Source organism: Diabrotica virgifera, chromosome 1 (assembly GCF_917563875.1).
Source record: "Diabrotica virgifera virgifera chromosome 1, PGI_DIABVI_V3a".
NCBI lineage: Eukaryota > Metazoa > Arthropoda > Insecta > Coleoptera > Chrysomelidae > Diabrotica > Diabrotica virgifera.
Window position 1 is genome coordinate 161,371,355 of NC_065443.1, and position 18,485 is coordinate 161,389,839.

At 34.9% G+C, this 18,485-nt stretch overlaps 1 protein-coding gene across 2 annotated transcripts in view; it reads left to right on the plus strand.

The window, feature by feature from the left end:
* Positions 1-18,485, plus strand: part of LOC126881398 (cytochrome P450 4V2-like) — a 187,261-nt gene that overhangs the window by 79,624 nt on the left and 89,152 nt on the right. For both annotated transcript variants that reach the window (XM_050645661.1, XM_050645663.1), the window contains exon 3: positions 10,758-10,943. In XM_050645661.1, coding sequence (XP_050501618.1) covers positions 10,758-10,943 — 186 coding nt within the window. The remainder of the gene's footprint in view (positions 1-10,757; positions 10,944-18,485) is intronic.

Genomic DNA, 18,485 nt, shown 5'->3' on the forward strand with positions numbered 1-18,485 from the left:
ATTAATAGCAAGCTGAAAATTTGTTAATAGCTTAAGGGTGTCTAGTCGGATAAACTTTGATATAGGGGAACACTGTAACAGGGGTAGTTTTAATTGTGGAACAGGTTAAAAATTTGGAACGGTCAGACCACGAAAACGGCACATTTGTTTTGTCCGACAGAACAGACTTAAACTTTCCGAACAGAGATTAAACTCTCATGCAAAAATCAGACTGCTATTTGTCACCTGTCATAATTCCTGTCATTTGACATATTCTACATGTTCCACTCATTAAAACGCCCATTTGGTGATAAATAGTAGTCTGATTTTTGCATGAGAGTTTAATCTCTGTTAGGAGAGTTTAAGTCTGTTCTGTCGGACAAAATACATGTGCCGTTTTCGTGGTATGACCGTTCCAAATTTTTAACCTGTTCCACAATTAAAACTTCCCCTGTTCCAGTGTTCTCACATATCAAAGTTTGTCCGACTAGACACAATTAATGCATTAAAAAATTTTCAGCTTGCTATTAATCAACTTTTTTTTCATACGCGGGATCCAGACCTAAATCTACAATTTTTGTTTGAATTAATTTTATGATAAAACTTACCGTTTCGCTGAAAATCGCTAAAAACTATATTTGGTGACCTTTGACCCCACGTAAACTTTTTAGCTCGGGTCGGATTTATGAGGACTTTTTAGATTTCATTTATGATAGTATTTTAAACAATCCTGCCAATTTTCAGAGGTCCATGTCACCAGCCCCCCCTTTTTCGATTTGAGGGTAAAAAAAAAGCTCATTCGTTTGTATTGCGTTAGTACTGGATTGTATCACCCTTCATTCGTTTGTACTGCCCCCACCCTTTTAAATCTGCCTGGAGGGGCTGGTGACATGCCATCCCCCCCCCTTTTTCGATTTGAGGGTCAAAAAAAAGCTCATTCGTTTGTATTGCGTTAGTACTGGATTGTATCACCCTTCATTCGTTTGTACTGCCCCCACCCTTTTAAATCTGCCTGGAGGGGCTGGTGACATGCCATCCCCCCCTTTTTCGATCTGGGGGTGCGGGATGGGTATGTTCGTTTGTACTGCGTTAGTATTGGATTGTATCGCCCTTATTTTGTTTGTACTGCCCCCACCCATCTAGATTGGCCTGGGGGGGCCAGTGACATGCTACCCTCTACTCTGCACTGTTTGCCTTCTGAATGTCGAAAATAGGCTATTTCGTTTCTACTGCGTTAGTACTGGATTGTATCACCCTTCATTCGTTTGTACTGCCTCCACCCTTTTAAATCTGCCTGCAGGGGCTGGTGACATGCCATCCCCCCCTTTTTCGATATGGGTGTCCGAAATGGGTATGTTCGTTTGTACTACGTTAGTATCGGATTGTATCGCCCTTATTTTGTTTGTACCGCCCCCACCCGTCTAGATTGGCCTGGGGGGCCAGTGACATGCTACCCCTCTACTATGCATTCTTTGCCATCTGAATGTCAAAAATAGGCTATTTCGTTTGTACTGCGTTAGTACTGGATTGTACCGCCCTTATTTTTTTTGTACTACCCCTACCGTTCTACATTTAAAACAGAGAAGGATTAGTGCTAGGAGTAAGGACACAAAATCAGCCAAACCTTGCGCATAGTAACACCGCGGGTGTAAAATTTGGTAAATTCGTCAAAAATGAAACGAATTAAATTTTGAAACTAAAAAACAGGCTTGCAAGCCACTCTCCACTCTCCATGGGGAATGGAAATTTACCCCCTCAGATGGATCTCGGGTAGTAGCGATTTGAAAAATGGTACATGTATTTGTTGGAGATATTTTGAACACCATTTTCAATCAGAAATCAGAGCAGCGACCTTGCCTTTTCCTACTAGGAAGAAATTTATCCATCCCCTCAATAAATTTTACAGTTTTACACGCTATCGATATGAAAATCAAAGATCTCATGCGGCGCATTCCGAAATGCACTCTTCGTTGTACAATTTCAACCTCTCTGGATAACTGATTAACTGAAACATACGTACGGCAGAATTCATTGGAATCGAAAATTATTAAATGTATTTGGAACATTTAATGAAAAATTCCCACAATCAATATCTTTCCTACCATCTAATGCGAGAGACCAGATAACAATAATTGCCGTTGCTATGTTATGATAATTTGTTTTCTAGAAAGGTTTGTATTGTTCATTTATGACTGCAATGAGATTCAGAATTTCCGTATTCCATTTGCAAAATAAATATAGTGTCAAAAACCTGCTTATGCATTTGACGCACTGTCAGTCAACGTGTTAATTGACTCTACAGATTCAGTGCCAAAACGAGACATTTTTATAGAAAAATATTTGCAAGTATATTAAATGCCAAACTGACCTATTAAATAAACAATGACATTGCAATTTTCGATTTCTACTATGGAATTATCGCTGTATAGACCAGGGCGGATCTGTTTGAGGTGGATGTGAGAGGTGGCATTCCGATGTTTGCAGATAAAATTAGGTGAAAACTTCAGTAATTATAATGGACTTATGCTCCTTCTCAAATATGTTTGGAACATTATTAAAAAAATTTAAGTTTTTAAAAATTTCGAAAAACATCGATTTTTTTCAAATTTCATTGCTTGTAACTTAAAAACGATTCATTTTGGAACAAAGTCATAGGGAAATAAAATAAAGATAATTGAATTTTGTATGATATACGACACGACTGGTATAAAATATCTTAAATGATTATCCTTTCTGACAAATAGCAATAAATACAAAATAAGAGGGCAAAATAAGCCTCTTTTTATTCAATGTTTTTCAACCACTTTGGTTGCACTTAGAACCTTCGTATTTTACTTAGAAAATTCTTACAACATACTCAATCCGTCTACCAAATTTCATTAAAATCGACATAATAGATTTTTCATAATAATTTTGCAATCTAAATTTTTTTAGAAAAAGTTCAAATTTTTTAAAAATTTCTGAACAAAAAGTAGACCTGTTAGAAGTTTGCTAATTTTTTTACGTATCGAGAGGTACCTTACCAATCCAATACACTTTACAAAATTAAAATCGGATTATTTAAGAGGTTTCAGCACTGTTTTAAGGATATAAACAATTTTTTTGCTTATAAACAAATATAGTGAGGACGATTGAGTTGGAATAAATTCATTTTCTCGAGAATGGGCAACTCTGGAGATAAATTCCTAAACAGGTCGATTTTTATATTTAAATTATAATTTTTGGGATATCTATCATACTACTAACGTAATCCATCTGGGTGTGATGACGTAATCGATGGTTTTTTTAAATGAAAATGTGGGTCGTGTGCTAGCTTATTTGAAAGATTATTCAATTCTCTATTTATTACATAATTATTTATACAGGGTGCCCAAATTTTTTTTAATTAATTGAGACAAACAGAAGAAAGAATTTACTTTAGTTAATTCGAGATACATTTAACTGTTGTCCTAAAACAGAAAAAAATGTTTATTTGATAAATAACAGAAAAATGAATTTATTCGTATTTATTACCTCAAACGTCCTCATTGTATTTGTTTATAAGCCAAAAAATTGTGTATAACTTTAAAACATTGCTGAGGCCGATTAAATAAACCAACTTAATTTCTGTAAACTGTATTAGATAGGTAGGGCGTGTCTTTATATGTAAAAAAATTAGCAAACTTCTAAATAATGGTCTACTTTTTGTTCAGAAAGTTTATAAAAAATTTTAACTTTTTTAAAAAAAATTTAGATTGCAAAATTTTTATGCAAAATCTATTAAGTGTATTTTATAGTCTTATATCACAAAAAATTCAATTATCTTTATTTTATTTCCCTACGATTTTGTTCCAAAATGAATCGTTTTAAAAACGATTGAAAAGTTGAAAAAAATCGATGTTTTTCGAAATTTTTAAATATTTGAATGTTTTTATTAATGTTCCGGACATATTTGAGAAGGAGCATAAGCCAATTATAATTACTGAAGTTTTCACCTAATTTTATCTGCAAAAATCAAAATGCCACCTCTCACATCCACTTCAAAACAGATCCGCTCTGGTCTATACAGCGATAATTCCATAGTAAAAAAATCGAAAATTGCACCGTCATTGTTGCTTTAATAGGTCAGTTTGGCATTTCATATATTTGCAAATATTTTTCTATAAAAATGTCTCGTTTTGGCACTGAATCTGTAGAGTCAATTAACACGTTGACGGACAGTGCGTCAAATGTATAAGCAAGTTTTTGACACTATATTTATTTTGCAAATGGAATACGGAAATTCTGAATCTCATTGCAGTCATAAATGAACAATACAAACCTTTCTAGAAAACAAATTATCATAACATAGCAACGGCAATTATTGTTATCTGGTCTCTCGCATTAGATGGTAGGAAAGATATTGATTGTGGGAATTTTTCATTTAATGTTCCAAATACTTGTAATAATTTTCGATTCCAATGAATTCTGCCGTATGTATGTTTCAGTTAATCAGTTATCCAGAGAGGTTGAAATTGTACATCGAAGAGTGCATTTCGGAATGCGCCGCATGAGATCTTTGATTTTCATATCGATAGCGTGTAAAACTGTAAAATTTCTTGAGGGGATGGATAAATTTCTTCCTAGTAGGAAAAGGCAAGGTCGCTGCTCTAATTTCTGATTGAAAATGATGTTCAAAATATCTCCAACAAATACATGTACCATTTTTCAAATCGCTACTACTCCGAGATCCATCTGAGGGGGTAAATTTCCATTCCCCATGGAGAGTGGAGAGTGGCTTGCAAGCCTGTTTTTTAGTTTCAAAATTTAATTCGTTTCATTTTTGACGAATTTACCAAATTTTACACCCGCGGTGTTACTATGCGCAAGGTTTGGCTGATTTTGTGTCCTTACTCCTAGCACTAATCCTTCTCTGTTTTAAATGTAGAACGGTAGGGGTAGTACAAACAAAATAAGGGCGGTACAATCCAGTACTAACGCAGTACAAACGAAATAGCCTATTTTTGACATTCAGATGGCAAAGAATGCATAGTAGGGGGGTAGCATGTCACTGGCCCCCCAGGCCAATCTAGACGGGTGGGGGCGGTACAAACAAAATAAGGGCGATACAATCCGATACTAACGTAGTACAAACGAACATACCCATTTCGGACCCCCATATCGAAAATGGGGGGGATGGCATGTCACCAGCCCCTCCAGGCAGATTTAAAAGGGTGGAGGCAGTACAAACGAATGAAGGGTGATACAATCCAGTACTAACGCAGTACAAACGAAATAGCCTATTTTCGACATTTAGAAGGCAAACAGTGCAGAGTAGAGGGTAGCATGTCACTGGCCCCCCCAGGCCAATCTAGACGGGTGGGGGCAGTACAAACAAAATAAGGGCGATACAATCCGATACTAACGCAGTACAAACGAACATACCCATCCCGCACCCCCAGAACGAAAAAGGGGGGATGGCATGTCACCAGCCCCTCCAGGCAGATTTAAAAGGGTGGGGGCAGTACAAACGAATGAAGGGTGATACAATCCAGTACTAACGCAATACAAACGAATGACCTTTTTTTGACCCTCAAATCGAAAAAGGGGGGGATGGCATGTCACCAGCCCCTCCAGGCAGATTTAAAAGGGTGGGGGCAGTACAAACGAATGAAGGGTGATACAATCCAGTACTAACGCAATACAAACGAATGAGCTTTTTTTTTACCCTCAAATTGAAAAAGGGGGGGCTGGTGACATGGACCTAATTTTCAGCTTGATGGTAATTTTTGTAACCTCGGATGTGTAAGTTGACCGGAGTATACATGTCTCTTAGCACAAAAACAGACAAGCCACCCTACAGCTAATCATCGGAAACTACTTTGTGGATCCATAGCATAGCGCTGCAGAGTGGTCCGTCTGTTTTTGACCTTAGGGTTAAAAAAAATTTAAAAAAAATTCAGAAAGATTTAACCTGCACTCAAAAATACTTTCGGGTATATTCCTAATGACATAATGTCCTCTCGAAGTTTTTGATTTCCCATGCTACTTGTACATGGTACCACAGTGCCGCTAGAGTGCATGGGGGATGGAGTGTAAATGGAGTAATATTCTTTGCATAATATCCCAGACATACTGATCGCATTAGGTTGTTGGAAAGGTGGGCTGGGTAGCGATCAGCGAAAGTATGCAACACCCAGTGCATGCCTTTTTATAGAAAACTGAAGCTCTCGTCTTTCATCATGTCGCCTTTCAACTCTTGCACAGCTTTTAGGTACACCCAAACAAAATCACTAAAGCCCACGGTATTCATTTGAAGGTCCCAGTTCATCGGTTCCCTGCATCATGTCAGTCGATTACTTCGGTCACTATAAGTGGGAGTTATGAGAAACTGAAGAGGGTTCAAAATACGTCAAAACTTCTCATCCAGCGTTAAACAGTTAGCATTATAATAGGCATTCGAGCCTTTCCAAACAGTTTATCTACAATTGACATGGTGGGCTTGAAGCGATCCCTTAGGGTGCGTTCACTACGGAGACTGTCGCATAAAGAAACGGGAGGTTACATAAGAAGAGCAGTTCCAGGACGTCCCAGGTACACGAACCCCGCAGATGGCCGTTATTTATGTTTGCAGACTTTGCGTATACCATACGTCATGTTTAGCTAAACAACTGCTAAATGATCTTTCCATGGTCTGTAATGTTCTACTATGTATCAATTCGGTTAAAAATAGATCCAGGGAATTTAGAATCAGAGCCAAAATGCATGCTACTGCTCCACTTTTAACGAAGGCACACCCCGTATGTTACCTTTAAGGTCGCACGAGAACATGTCGATTGGGATATTACGGATTAGGCTAATATTATTTTTACTGATGAGTCAAGATTTGCTCTTTTTAGATCCGACAGACACAGACGTATTCCAGTTTACAGACGCGCCGGTGAGCGATTTGCTCAGTGTAACATAAGGTGGCTCGATTATGATATAAAGAGGCATCTGCTTTGCAGATCACACAGAATTAACTGTATTTCATAGGGGGTCCCTGAGAGCTGATTTGTATATAAGTGAGGTTCTTGAAGAAAATGTAGTTCTTTGTTTTATGTAGACTTTTGTTCCAACTATTGCAGATAATTTCGTCCTTATGCAAGACACCGCTTGCCCACATGTTGCTAGAATACCAATGCAATATTTTCAAGGACACGCAACTTCGAAAGAGATAAAAATGGAGAAGTGCTGGCTACCGAAAACAAAATAATAGAAAGATGGGCTGAATATTTTAAAGAGCTTCTGAATATTCAAAATTTCACTGATAAAAACAATGAAAATGGTGGAAATGACGGAAACATGAGTATAAAACGGCCGAATTAGAAGTACCTCACCAAGCATAGAAGAAATTACGCATGCCATAAAAACGCTTAAAAACGATAAATCCCATGGTCTGAACAATATTGATGCCGAGCTAATTAAAACAGGCGGTAATGAACTCATAAGTAAAATCCATCAATTAATAGAAAAGGCCTGGCAACAAGAAATAATGCCGAAAGAATGGTGTAGTAGTATTATTGTACCCATACACAAGAAAGGAAAAAAGGAATCATGAATGAATCTCACTAATCAACACTACGTATATAATATTGGCTTTGATATTATTAAAAAGATTAGTACCATACGCCGAAGAAATAGTTGGTGACTACCAGTGTGGTTTCAGGCCTGGAAGATCGACCATTGATCAAATATTTACAATGAGACAAATGTTTGAAAACTATTGAGAATATAATCAGGACGTGCATCAGATCTTTATAGACCTTAAACAGGCTTATCGTGCTTCAATTAATCGTGCAAAATTATGGAAGGCAATGATCGAGCTCGGCGTACCCCAGAAACTAGCTGCGTTAACACAAATGTGTGTAAGTAACTCCTTTGCACAAGTTAGAATAGGGGGAAAATATCAAATGCTTTCTGCGTAAATTCTGGACTGAGACCGTTGTCCCAATTGTTGTTTAACCTGGCCTTAGATTATGTCATGCGGAAAATATATTACAAAATCAAACCAGACATAACTACTCGGGGAGTAAAAACCCTACTTGCCTTTGCCGATGACGTAGACGCAGTAGCACAATCAACATTAGAAATTAAGGATATTTTCTCGAGCTTTGAAGAATCTGCATTAAACATCGGTCTAAAAATAAATGAACACAAAACAAAATACATGGTCGCCTCAAAACAAGAACGACGGCGAATAAGGCAAAACATTATTATAAACGATCACAACTTCGAAGTGGTTAAAAAATTTAAATATCTGGGAGCAACAATCACAAAGGACAAGAAATTAGAGCAAGAAATTGAAACGAGAATAATTTCAGGAAACAGATCTTTCTTTGCAATGCAACATCTAATGAAGTCGAAACTTCTTTCACGAGGTTCAAAAATCCAGATATATAAGACCATAATACGACCAGCAGTCGCGTGTGGAAGCGAAACATAAACGCTAACAAAAAGAGAAGTAAATAAATTGCTGGTGAGGGAACGTAAAATCCTTCGAATGGTATATGGCCCTTGCAGAGACAGCGTGAACGAATGGAGGCGAAGATACAATAACGAGCTAGAGTCTGTATTCGGAAAAGAAAATCTAGACAGATATAAATATAAAGGCCAATAGACTCAGATGGGCAGGGCATGTGATATGCAGTAACGACAATCGCCTTATAAACAATGTGTTCTGGGAAAGGCCAGATGGAAGAAGGTTTGTAGGGCGGCCTAGAAAAAGGTGGAAAGATGCAGTCAAAGAAGATCTAGTAAAAATGGGAGTGCGACAATAGGAATTAGTGGAACAGGACCGACAAACATAAAAGGCAATAGTAACCGCGGCAAAGACTCACGAAGAGATGTAGCGCCATTGATGATTATTGATGATGATGATGATGGTATTCCAGAATTCAAGTTCTTGATTGGCCAGCAACTAATCCAGACGTAAACCCAATTGTGCATGTTTTAAACTACCTAGAAAGACGCATACGAGCCGGTATCTTCGCTCCAGATAACCTTGATGGACCGGGAAATGTTTGACTGAAAATTTTGATTTCGAGTATATTCGCTCTCTGATAAGAAGCCTTCCACATAGAATGAGGGACGTCATTAGGACCAGAGGTTCTAATACCAGATACTAAAATGTTCAATTTCTCCTTGAAATTACTTATTTCATAGATTTGTATTTTTCCTTTTTGTTGATGAATAATTGTTATTTTCATCTTTTTGGCCTATTAGTCTTTTCATTAGATTTAGATTTTCGTTAGATTTTTAATTTTACTAGAATAAACCAGTATTAAATATTTCTGCGCTTCATTCCCTAGTATTTCCAAAAAAATCTAAGATATACTAATCAAAACTTCTAGATTTAATACATTTATGTGTTAATTTAATACTTTTTTTGACTAGTGTACAGAGTAAGGCAAATAAAGGGCCTATTAGAAATATCTCGAGAACTAAAGGCAACAGAATCATGAAAATTTGAATTAAGGGGTTTTGAAGAGTCATCTGTTTAATGAAAATATTTTCATCTATTTGCTACTTCCGGTTATACCGGAAGTTGCTTATAACTTCGTTTTTTAAATGGGATACCCTGTATATTTATACATTTTTGGATTTTCTTCGATATCTCCTTTCTTAAAATATGAGGTTTGTAATGTTATACAGGGTACTTTAAAAGATAATTACTTTTTTTTATCAATTTCGTAGCAATATTCACACCCTGTAGAATTGTAGTTGTTTGATATCTAAAACTCTACTTACGTTCAAATGATTTTTAATATAGTCTACTAATATTAAGAATCAGTAGTATAGCTAAATTTTTAATTTTAGTATACAGGGTTGGTCGAAACACGCAATGAGTATTTTCTGAGTTTTCTTAAATGGAACATCCTGTATTTTAGTATTGTAATAAAATGTTATTTTATGATACTTTTTTATTGCTTAAGCATTCCCTATACCTAACTGCTTTAATTTGTGCTTAATTGTTAATCGCACGAAGACTCTTAACTACGTAGGTATTTTGATAGCTAAATCATTATTGGTAATTTTAAGGATCAGTCTGGATTAATATGTATTTATTTCTGAAAAATTATTAATGATTGAATATTTTCACTTCCAACCTAACAAAATTTCACGTATTTTTTGTTGCAATTAATGTTTAGTCTGAATCACCAATAACTCACAAATTAAAGCAGTTAGGTATAGGGAATATTCATAAAATAAAAAAGTACCATGAAATGTCATTTCATTACAATACTAAAATACAGGGTGTTCCATTTAAGAAAACTCAGAAAATATTCATTCCGAGTTTCGACCAACCCTGTATACTAAAATTTCAAAATTAGCTATACTAATGATTCTTAACAATAGTAGACTATCTTAAAAATCACTTGAACGTAAGCAGAGCTTTTAATGTCAAACTATTACAATTCTACAGGGTGTGAATATTGCTACGAAATTAGTAAAAAAAACGTAAATATCTCCTAAAATACCCTATATAATATTACAAAACCTCATATTTTAAGAAAGAAGATATTGAGGAGAATCCAAAAATGTAAAAATATACAGGGTGCCCCTTTTCAAAAAACGAAGTTATAAGCAACTTCCGGTATAACCGGAAGTTGCAAAGAGATGAAAATATTTTCGTTTAATAGATCATCCTTCAAAACCACTTTATTCCAATTTTCATGATTCTGTTGACTTTAGTTCTCTAGATATTTCTAATAGGCCAGTTATCTGCCTCACCCTATATTTTTGTAAAATAGTTGTAGTAGGTATCATTACATTTCTAGGGCAAAAGTGGAAACAGAGAAGAAGAACGATAACTCCAGCGTTTCATTTTTCAATTTTGGATAATTTTGTAGATGTTTTTAACGATGTAGGAGAAATATTTGTTCAAAAACTTGAAGAGCATGTAGGCGAAGAAAATTTTAATATCTATCCTATGGTTTCATTGTGTACTTTGGATATTATTTGCCGTAAGTACCTATATTGTTAAAGTACAGGAGTAGTAAATTACAATAGATTAAAAAATAACAGTTATTTATGCACCAAGAGTGTTATTAAGATGAATATGCCCAGAGAGCATTCAGCCAGAGGGCCGTTGGTCCGAGGGATGGATAGTATGTAGATTATATTTTTAGTAAATTTAGGTATTCAAATATAAAGAAAATAAACAAGCCATGCGATTTACGAAGGATTTTAACTCTGCAAAATGCTTGTATGAGCGTCCAAATGCTTATTTTTAGGGGGTGCATCTGAACTTCAGGGAATTGCATGGTGCAATTTCTATTTTGAAGAGGTATTTTTTAATATTAAATCTATGTTCTAAGAAATACCGTTTTTTTTAGACTTTCTGTCTACCAGGTGGTCAAAAAAATACGCGTGCATATGAATGAAAAGCGCTATAGGTAAGTGTGATAAAAACTGTTATCTATGGCTCTTTGCGTCGTTGATCACAGTGATTCTATTCGCTCGAGTAAAATCACATCACCTAACGATACCCATGTTGTTATGCCTTAAAATTTTTTGAGTAATTATTATATATTTTAGATTTCTCAGATAATTTTTTTATTAGTTAAACAAAGATAATACCTACTTACTGTAAAATAAATTTTGCAAATATGATTTGTAAACCTTTTAAAATATTAGGGTAAAATGTAATTTATCGGAAAACTTTTTTGGGAGAGAGAAAACGATCTTGGGAGTTGCCCACATATAATGTAAACACATCACGATTTTAGAAATGCAGAAATTATAAGGCTAATAAAAAATCTGAGCCTGAAAAATATTGAAAAAGTGTGATCCATCCACTTTGCTTCCGTGCAAAGCCAAACTGACACATTTTCTAAGAACACGCAGTATATCACGAGAATTTGGCTAAACGCATATTTGCAATTTCCCAGTTGTATACACCTAAAGAAAAAAGATGTATGTATACTACATATGGACAAATCAGTTTATGATACTATGGTTCATGAGAGAACCATAGATAATTTCAGAAATATTTCTGACGGTAAGCTTACATAATCTTTTAACTAAAATCATTTTCTTTTATTAATTCAATATTTTTCTTCTTCCTGTGTCTCATCCTTTCAGTACAATTACGATCATCACGGCTCATTTTATTCTGTCTGCAGCGGTTCTATTTTTTCTTTTTACACTCCACTACTTTAAAATTTTAACAAGGATATGCGTCGTCTTCCCGCTGTTCTTTTTGCTTCCACCTTCCTTGTATATAATCGCATCAACTCATGTTTTTAATTTCTTAGTATGTGACCAAAGTAGTCCATTTTTCTTTCCTTCTTAGTTTTGAGTATTTATTTTTCCTTTTTCAACTTTCTTAATGTTTCCGTGTTTGTTACGTGTTGTGTCCATGATATTTTTTATATTCTTCGATAACACCACATCTCAAAAATTGTTTTTTTTTTCAGTTGCGTCCGTGACTGCCCAGGTTTCAAATCCATATAAAAGGACAGATAATGTGTAGCAACTCATTTAATTGATTATTAATTAATGTTTAAATAATTCAATAAACACATACAACTTTTTACACATCATAATATAAGGAATCTGAGTCTCCGTTTTTTTTTTCTATCATATTCGCAATATGTTTTAGTACGTATGATCTTCTTTTAATTATTAAAAAGATATCTAATGAAATCTAAAATACACTAACCGGCACCAAATTCCGCCACTAAAAATTTTTGATTAAGTGTGACAACTTGTAACTTTTTTATTTGTTCTCAGATATTCAAAATTCTTCTATCAGTGTGCAGGTACATGTATTTATATCGTTTGTTATTATTTCGGTAATAAAAACATTTTGCTTAGATGGCATTATACGAGGCTGAATGAAATCGTTGTATTATCTCCTTACTATAAAAAAATTAGGGCACTCGTGGGAGTGCCGACAGAAGCGAAAACTTCTTACGAAGCAAGCTCATTCGGGTACCCACTCTATCCCTCCTCCAACCATTATAACTTCGGCCGAACTTATGCGCAATTCAACCTATAGTATATGTATACACCGTTCTTAGGCGTCAACGCCCTTCGGTAGGGATCTATGGAGGAGTATCACCAAGCCGGAAGCCCTTATCCCTTCCCGTACCGCTCCTCCATAGGCCGATCAGACGCCAGTTTATTCCAGACCAAGCCGTAGACTCTATTGAGTTTTATACTACGGCGTTGGCCTTTTATAAATTTCATGACCTAGCTGAGGCTCGAACCAGCGACCGCAAATCGTAAATCCACTAAACTTGTCGATCGACTGAGCCCCAGCTAACTGGACCGTCAAGACCGACACCTATAGTATATAAATTACTAATATCTGCCGTGTCGATAACGATCGCGAGTTCCCATTCAAAGAGAAGTGAAATACCTACATTATATACCCATTGGGTACATCCTATATAATAATATTTATATATACATACACATAATACATAAACGTACATAATTTATTTCGGCGAAGCGATGAAGGTCACGAATTCAATGCTTTTTCGCCATCCAGAAAGTGCACAAAATCGCTACAGAAGTTTTCACTTTAAAAATACTTTAAACACTAATCACTTATAATGATTAGAGTAGGGACCGTGTGGCCCCTTATGCGCTTGCTTCGCAAGCTTCTTCTTGTACACACTCTATCCCTCCTCCAACCATTATAACTCCGTTCGAACTTGTACATACTCAATTCAACCTATAGTATATAAATTACTAATATCTCGCTGTAACGATGACGGTTGCGAATTCAATGCCTTTTCTCAATTCAAAAAGAAATTCTATACCTATATTATACACGCGTTGTGTACGTCCTATACTATTTATATATACATACACCTAATATGTGGGTACCATAAACGCAAAAATTTCAAACCAATAAGCCTGTTGCCACATCCGTACAGAATGCTTACCAAAATACTACTTACAAAAAGAATTACTAACAGGCTATCAAATAAATTCGATAGTTATCAGCCTGTTAACATAGTACCATAGAACACCTACAGATAATAACGATACATATCGAAAAGTGCAACGAATACAATGAACCTCTTCATTTGGCATTTGTGGATTACAATAAGGCATTCGATTCCATAGAATTCTGGGCCGTATTAGAAGGAATGAATAACGCAAGGATTAATTCTGGATATAAAATACTCCTCAAATACATATACGACAATGCAACTATGCAAATAAATGTATCAGAAGGTCTAACAACAAGCAAAATATGAACGAAGAGAGAAGTTAGACAGTGGACAAAAACAAATGAAACAAAAGTGACGACAAATCAATATATCACAATCGACTTAGATGAAAGTGATATCGAAAGTGTCGAAAAGTATATATACCTAGGTCACACGATCAAACTAGGCAAATCGAATCAAACGGCAGAAATAACTAGAAGAATCCGAATGACTTGGGCAGCAGTAGCAAGACTCAGTAATGTGTTGAAGAACAAAATGATAACAATAACTCTAAAGAAAAGGGTATTCAACAGTTGTATTCTACCAATTATGACCTACAGAATGGAGACGATGACACTTACAGAGGGATTAGCCAATAGATTGAGAAAGACACAGAGGGCGATCAAACGAGCTATCTTAGGGGTATCTCTGAGGGATCATATACAAAATGAGGACGTGCGAAGCAGGACGAAAGTGGAATATGTAATTGGAAGGATTGAGATGCAAATGAAACAGACCTGGGTAGAACACGTGGCATGATAAAACATCGAAACGTGGACGAGAAACATTGTACATTGTAGACCACGCGAGCACAGTCGTAGTATAGGAAGACCACAAAAACGATGGCTAGACGACATTAAAGCAAAAATGGGGAGAAACTGGCACCAAATAGCACAAAACAGAGACGAATGGAGAACTCATGGGGAGGCCTGTATCCAGGAGTATTATTGTAAATTATGACGGTCACGATGACAGTCGCTAAAATAGATTTTACATTTATTTTAAATTTAAATACTTCTACACAATTTATATATACATATACATAATAAATAGGGATGTTCACTAATTTTTAAATATAGTTAAATTCAATAGATTACAAGGTATATAAAAACGTAACAATCATAAAACTGTTTAAAAATGTATATTTTTTAAGATAAATGAGTTCATAATGTTGATTTTCTTGGAGGCTAGAAAAACGGTACCCTGCAGCGAGGCTACGGTCTGTGACGTCAGCAGTCGTAACGTCTTTGATCGACGACTAGTTTTGTATACTTATTTACGAAGTGTATTTGAATGTGCGCAGTTTTTTACGTATTTAATTATTAAAAATAAAGCCAAATAAGTGGTGTTTTGTTCCTGGGTGTGTAAATACATCAAAAAACAGTTCTGACAAGATTTTTATTACCATTCCAGCCAATTTAAAACAGTAAAAGAAATGGTTTGTTGCAGCTAGAACTTAAAATAACTAACTTAATAAAATAAACATTATAGAAGTTTTCCAGAGACTTTCGGCCCTTGGTAATAATGTAATTGTTCTTTCTGCATTTACATTTTTCAAAAATGCTTATTAGTTTTCTCAGGATTCGAAAAAAATGAATGAATTTAAATAGCATTGGACCAAGATTTTGCACCTACCCCCTTAAAGAGTAAATGAAAAAGTTTCGGGACCTCAAATTTGTATTCCTTAAACTGGGATATTCCTAAAAACGGGATTCTAATAATACATACAGTAAAAGTAAACCTTGAAATAACTACATGTGGATGTAGGTATGACTTTATATTATATTAAAATCATTAATAATTTAGCGAAAAGATTGGTTGAAATGAAAATGTATAATATCCAAGTTCAAAAATATTTTTTACCTTGGAACAGTTGTCAACTCGAAATACGAAACAACCGAAATAAGATCTAGAGTTGAAAAAGACATAGCAACATTTAACAACATGCATGAGAAGTATTTTCACCCATTGCGACATAATATCTCTCCCACTAAAAATGCGGCTGCTAAAATGTTATTATTTCCGGTCTTGCTATATGGTGCAGAGGCCTGGACAATAATGGAAACATTAATGAAAAAGCTAGAGGCATTCGAGATGTGGGTGTACCCACGTATCCTCAAAATATCCTGGGCGACCCACACCAACGTACAGGTATTGCGTCGAATGGGAAAACAAAAAGAAATCTCTTTTACAATTAAGAATCGAAATCTTAAATATTTCGGTCATATCATGAGGCATGATAAATATCGTATACTCCAACTGATAACGCAAGGTAAAATAGAGAGCAAACACGGATCCGGAAGAAAAGACACTCATGACTTAAAAACTTACGCCAATGATTTGGACAAAAATCGATCGAGTTATTCAGAAACGCCTCAAATGAAATTAAAATTGCCATGATGATAGCCAACGTCCACAACGGACAAGGCACATGAAGAAGAATAAAAATATTTTTAATACACCTAACCAAGGTAAAGGTAAAGGCTGGTAATAACCAGCCAATGTATGTATACAATATGCATGCGTACAATGCATGCATACAACTTTCTCTATTTTTTTTTTGTGGAGTATTAAGCATTTATTGTTTTAGCTTAAAGAAGACATGGAAAATTATATTATGGAATATACACTCAGTAAAGCTGTGGTAGATTTATTTTTTTACAAGATGCAATAAATCATACACCATTGTTACATCTACACTACAGTCGGTAGTTTATACGAATCGGCTTTCTGAAAACCTTCTTCCATTTTATTTGTTAATTTTTGTAAAACCCAAAATATGTCCTTACAAACAGTCTATCCACTTTAAACTAAACAAATTCACTATAAAACTCCACTTTAACCCTGATAAAACAAGAAGAGAACAAAATAAAATGACCTGAAACGTCAAACAGGTAAACAGTAACACTATGAGAATGGCGCGCGCTTGGGGTATGCAACTAGTGACGTCAGGACAATAGAGAAGCGTTCTTGAAATTTAAAATAATGCTAGATTTCTAATAAAGATTTTTTATAGAAAGGCTTTTTCAATTTTTTTGAAATTTTGGACAATTATTCCTAGGGTGTTTCTTAATCGTTTTACATGTTTGAAATGAATTTTTAATTTTTTGTGAACATCCCTATTATACGTACAAAATTTATTTCGCCGAAGAAATGACGGTCATGATGACGGTCGCCAAATAAATCCTTTTTCCCCTTCTTAAAATAGGTTTTACATTTATTTTAAATTTAAATACTTCTATACAATTTATATATACATACACATAATATATGTATATGTACAAAATTTATTTCTCCGAAGAAATGACGGTCGCCATGACGGTCGCCAAATAAATCCTTTTTCCATATCCAAAAATAGGTTTTACATTTATTTTAAATTTAAATACTTCTATACAATTTATATTATATACATACGCATAATGTATATACCAACAAAATTTATTTAGACGAAGAGATGACGGTCGCGAAATAAATCCTTTTTCCCATCTTAAAATATGTTTTACATTTATTTTAAATTTAAATACTTCTACACAATTTATATATACACACACATAATATATAGCATAAGCGATGACGGTCGCAATGACGGTCGCGATGACGGTCGCGAATTCAATGCGTTTTCCCCTATCCAAAAAGTGCACAACGTCCCTAAAGAAGTTTTAACTTTAAAAATTCTGTGGAAAAATTGAAGAGCTGATTTTGTTTCATAGTACTTTTGTATTATCCCGAAGGCATCACGAAGATTTTGTTTATGGAATTATCCGAATATCTCTTATATTATAAGAGCTACGCAATTTTTTGTAAATAAAAACACTGATTGACTCATAAACATAAATATCTTAAATAGAGATTTGATTGATAAGCTAAGAATCGTCTGCATAAAGCCCAGATCTCAATCTTATCGATCATTTATGGGATTAATTGAAAATAGCTATTCGCCATAATTCTAGGCCTCCAGAAAATTTGTATATTTTGATGTAATTTGATATTCGAATAATTCAAAAAACAAAATCTTAGGGATGCCTCCATGAAAATACAAAAGGAGTATGAAACAAAATCAGTTCTACAATTTTTCCACAGAATTTTTTAAAATTAAAAGAAAATACAACTATCATTCACCCCCGTATAATGCCATCTGAGCAAAAATTTTTTGTTACAGGAATAATAATAAACGGACTACATCGAAAATCCGACAACAAATAATAAAGTTATAAGTTGTCAAACTTAATCAAAAATTTGTAGTGGCGGAATTTTGTGCTGGTGAGTATACTTACTCCAACATCTTATGGTACAAAAACATGGGTATTGTTGGCTCACTTGCTCCAGCGGATGGCTGCGATTGAGGACGCAAACAGCTCTCGATATACGCTCTTTTTCACACTGCAGATTACCTATGGCGCTTTCTATTCACAGGCACGCGTAATTTTTTTATCGCCTGCCAGGTAGAAAATTTCAGCAAAATAACCTGTGTTTCTTTGAATATTTATTTTTAATATTAAATAATACCCTGCCAAAATAGCAATTGCACCCCCTGTTCAGAGAGAAAGTACACAGCTA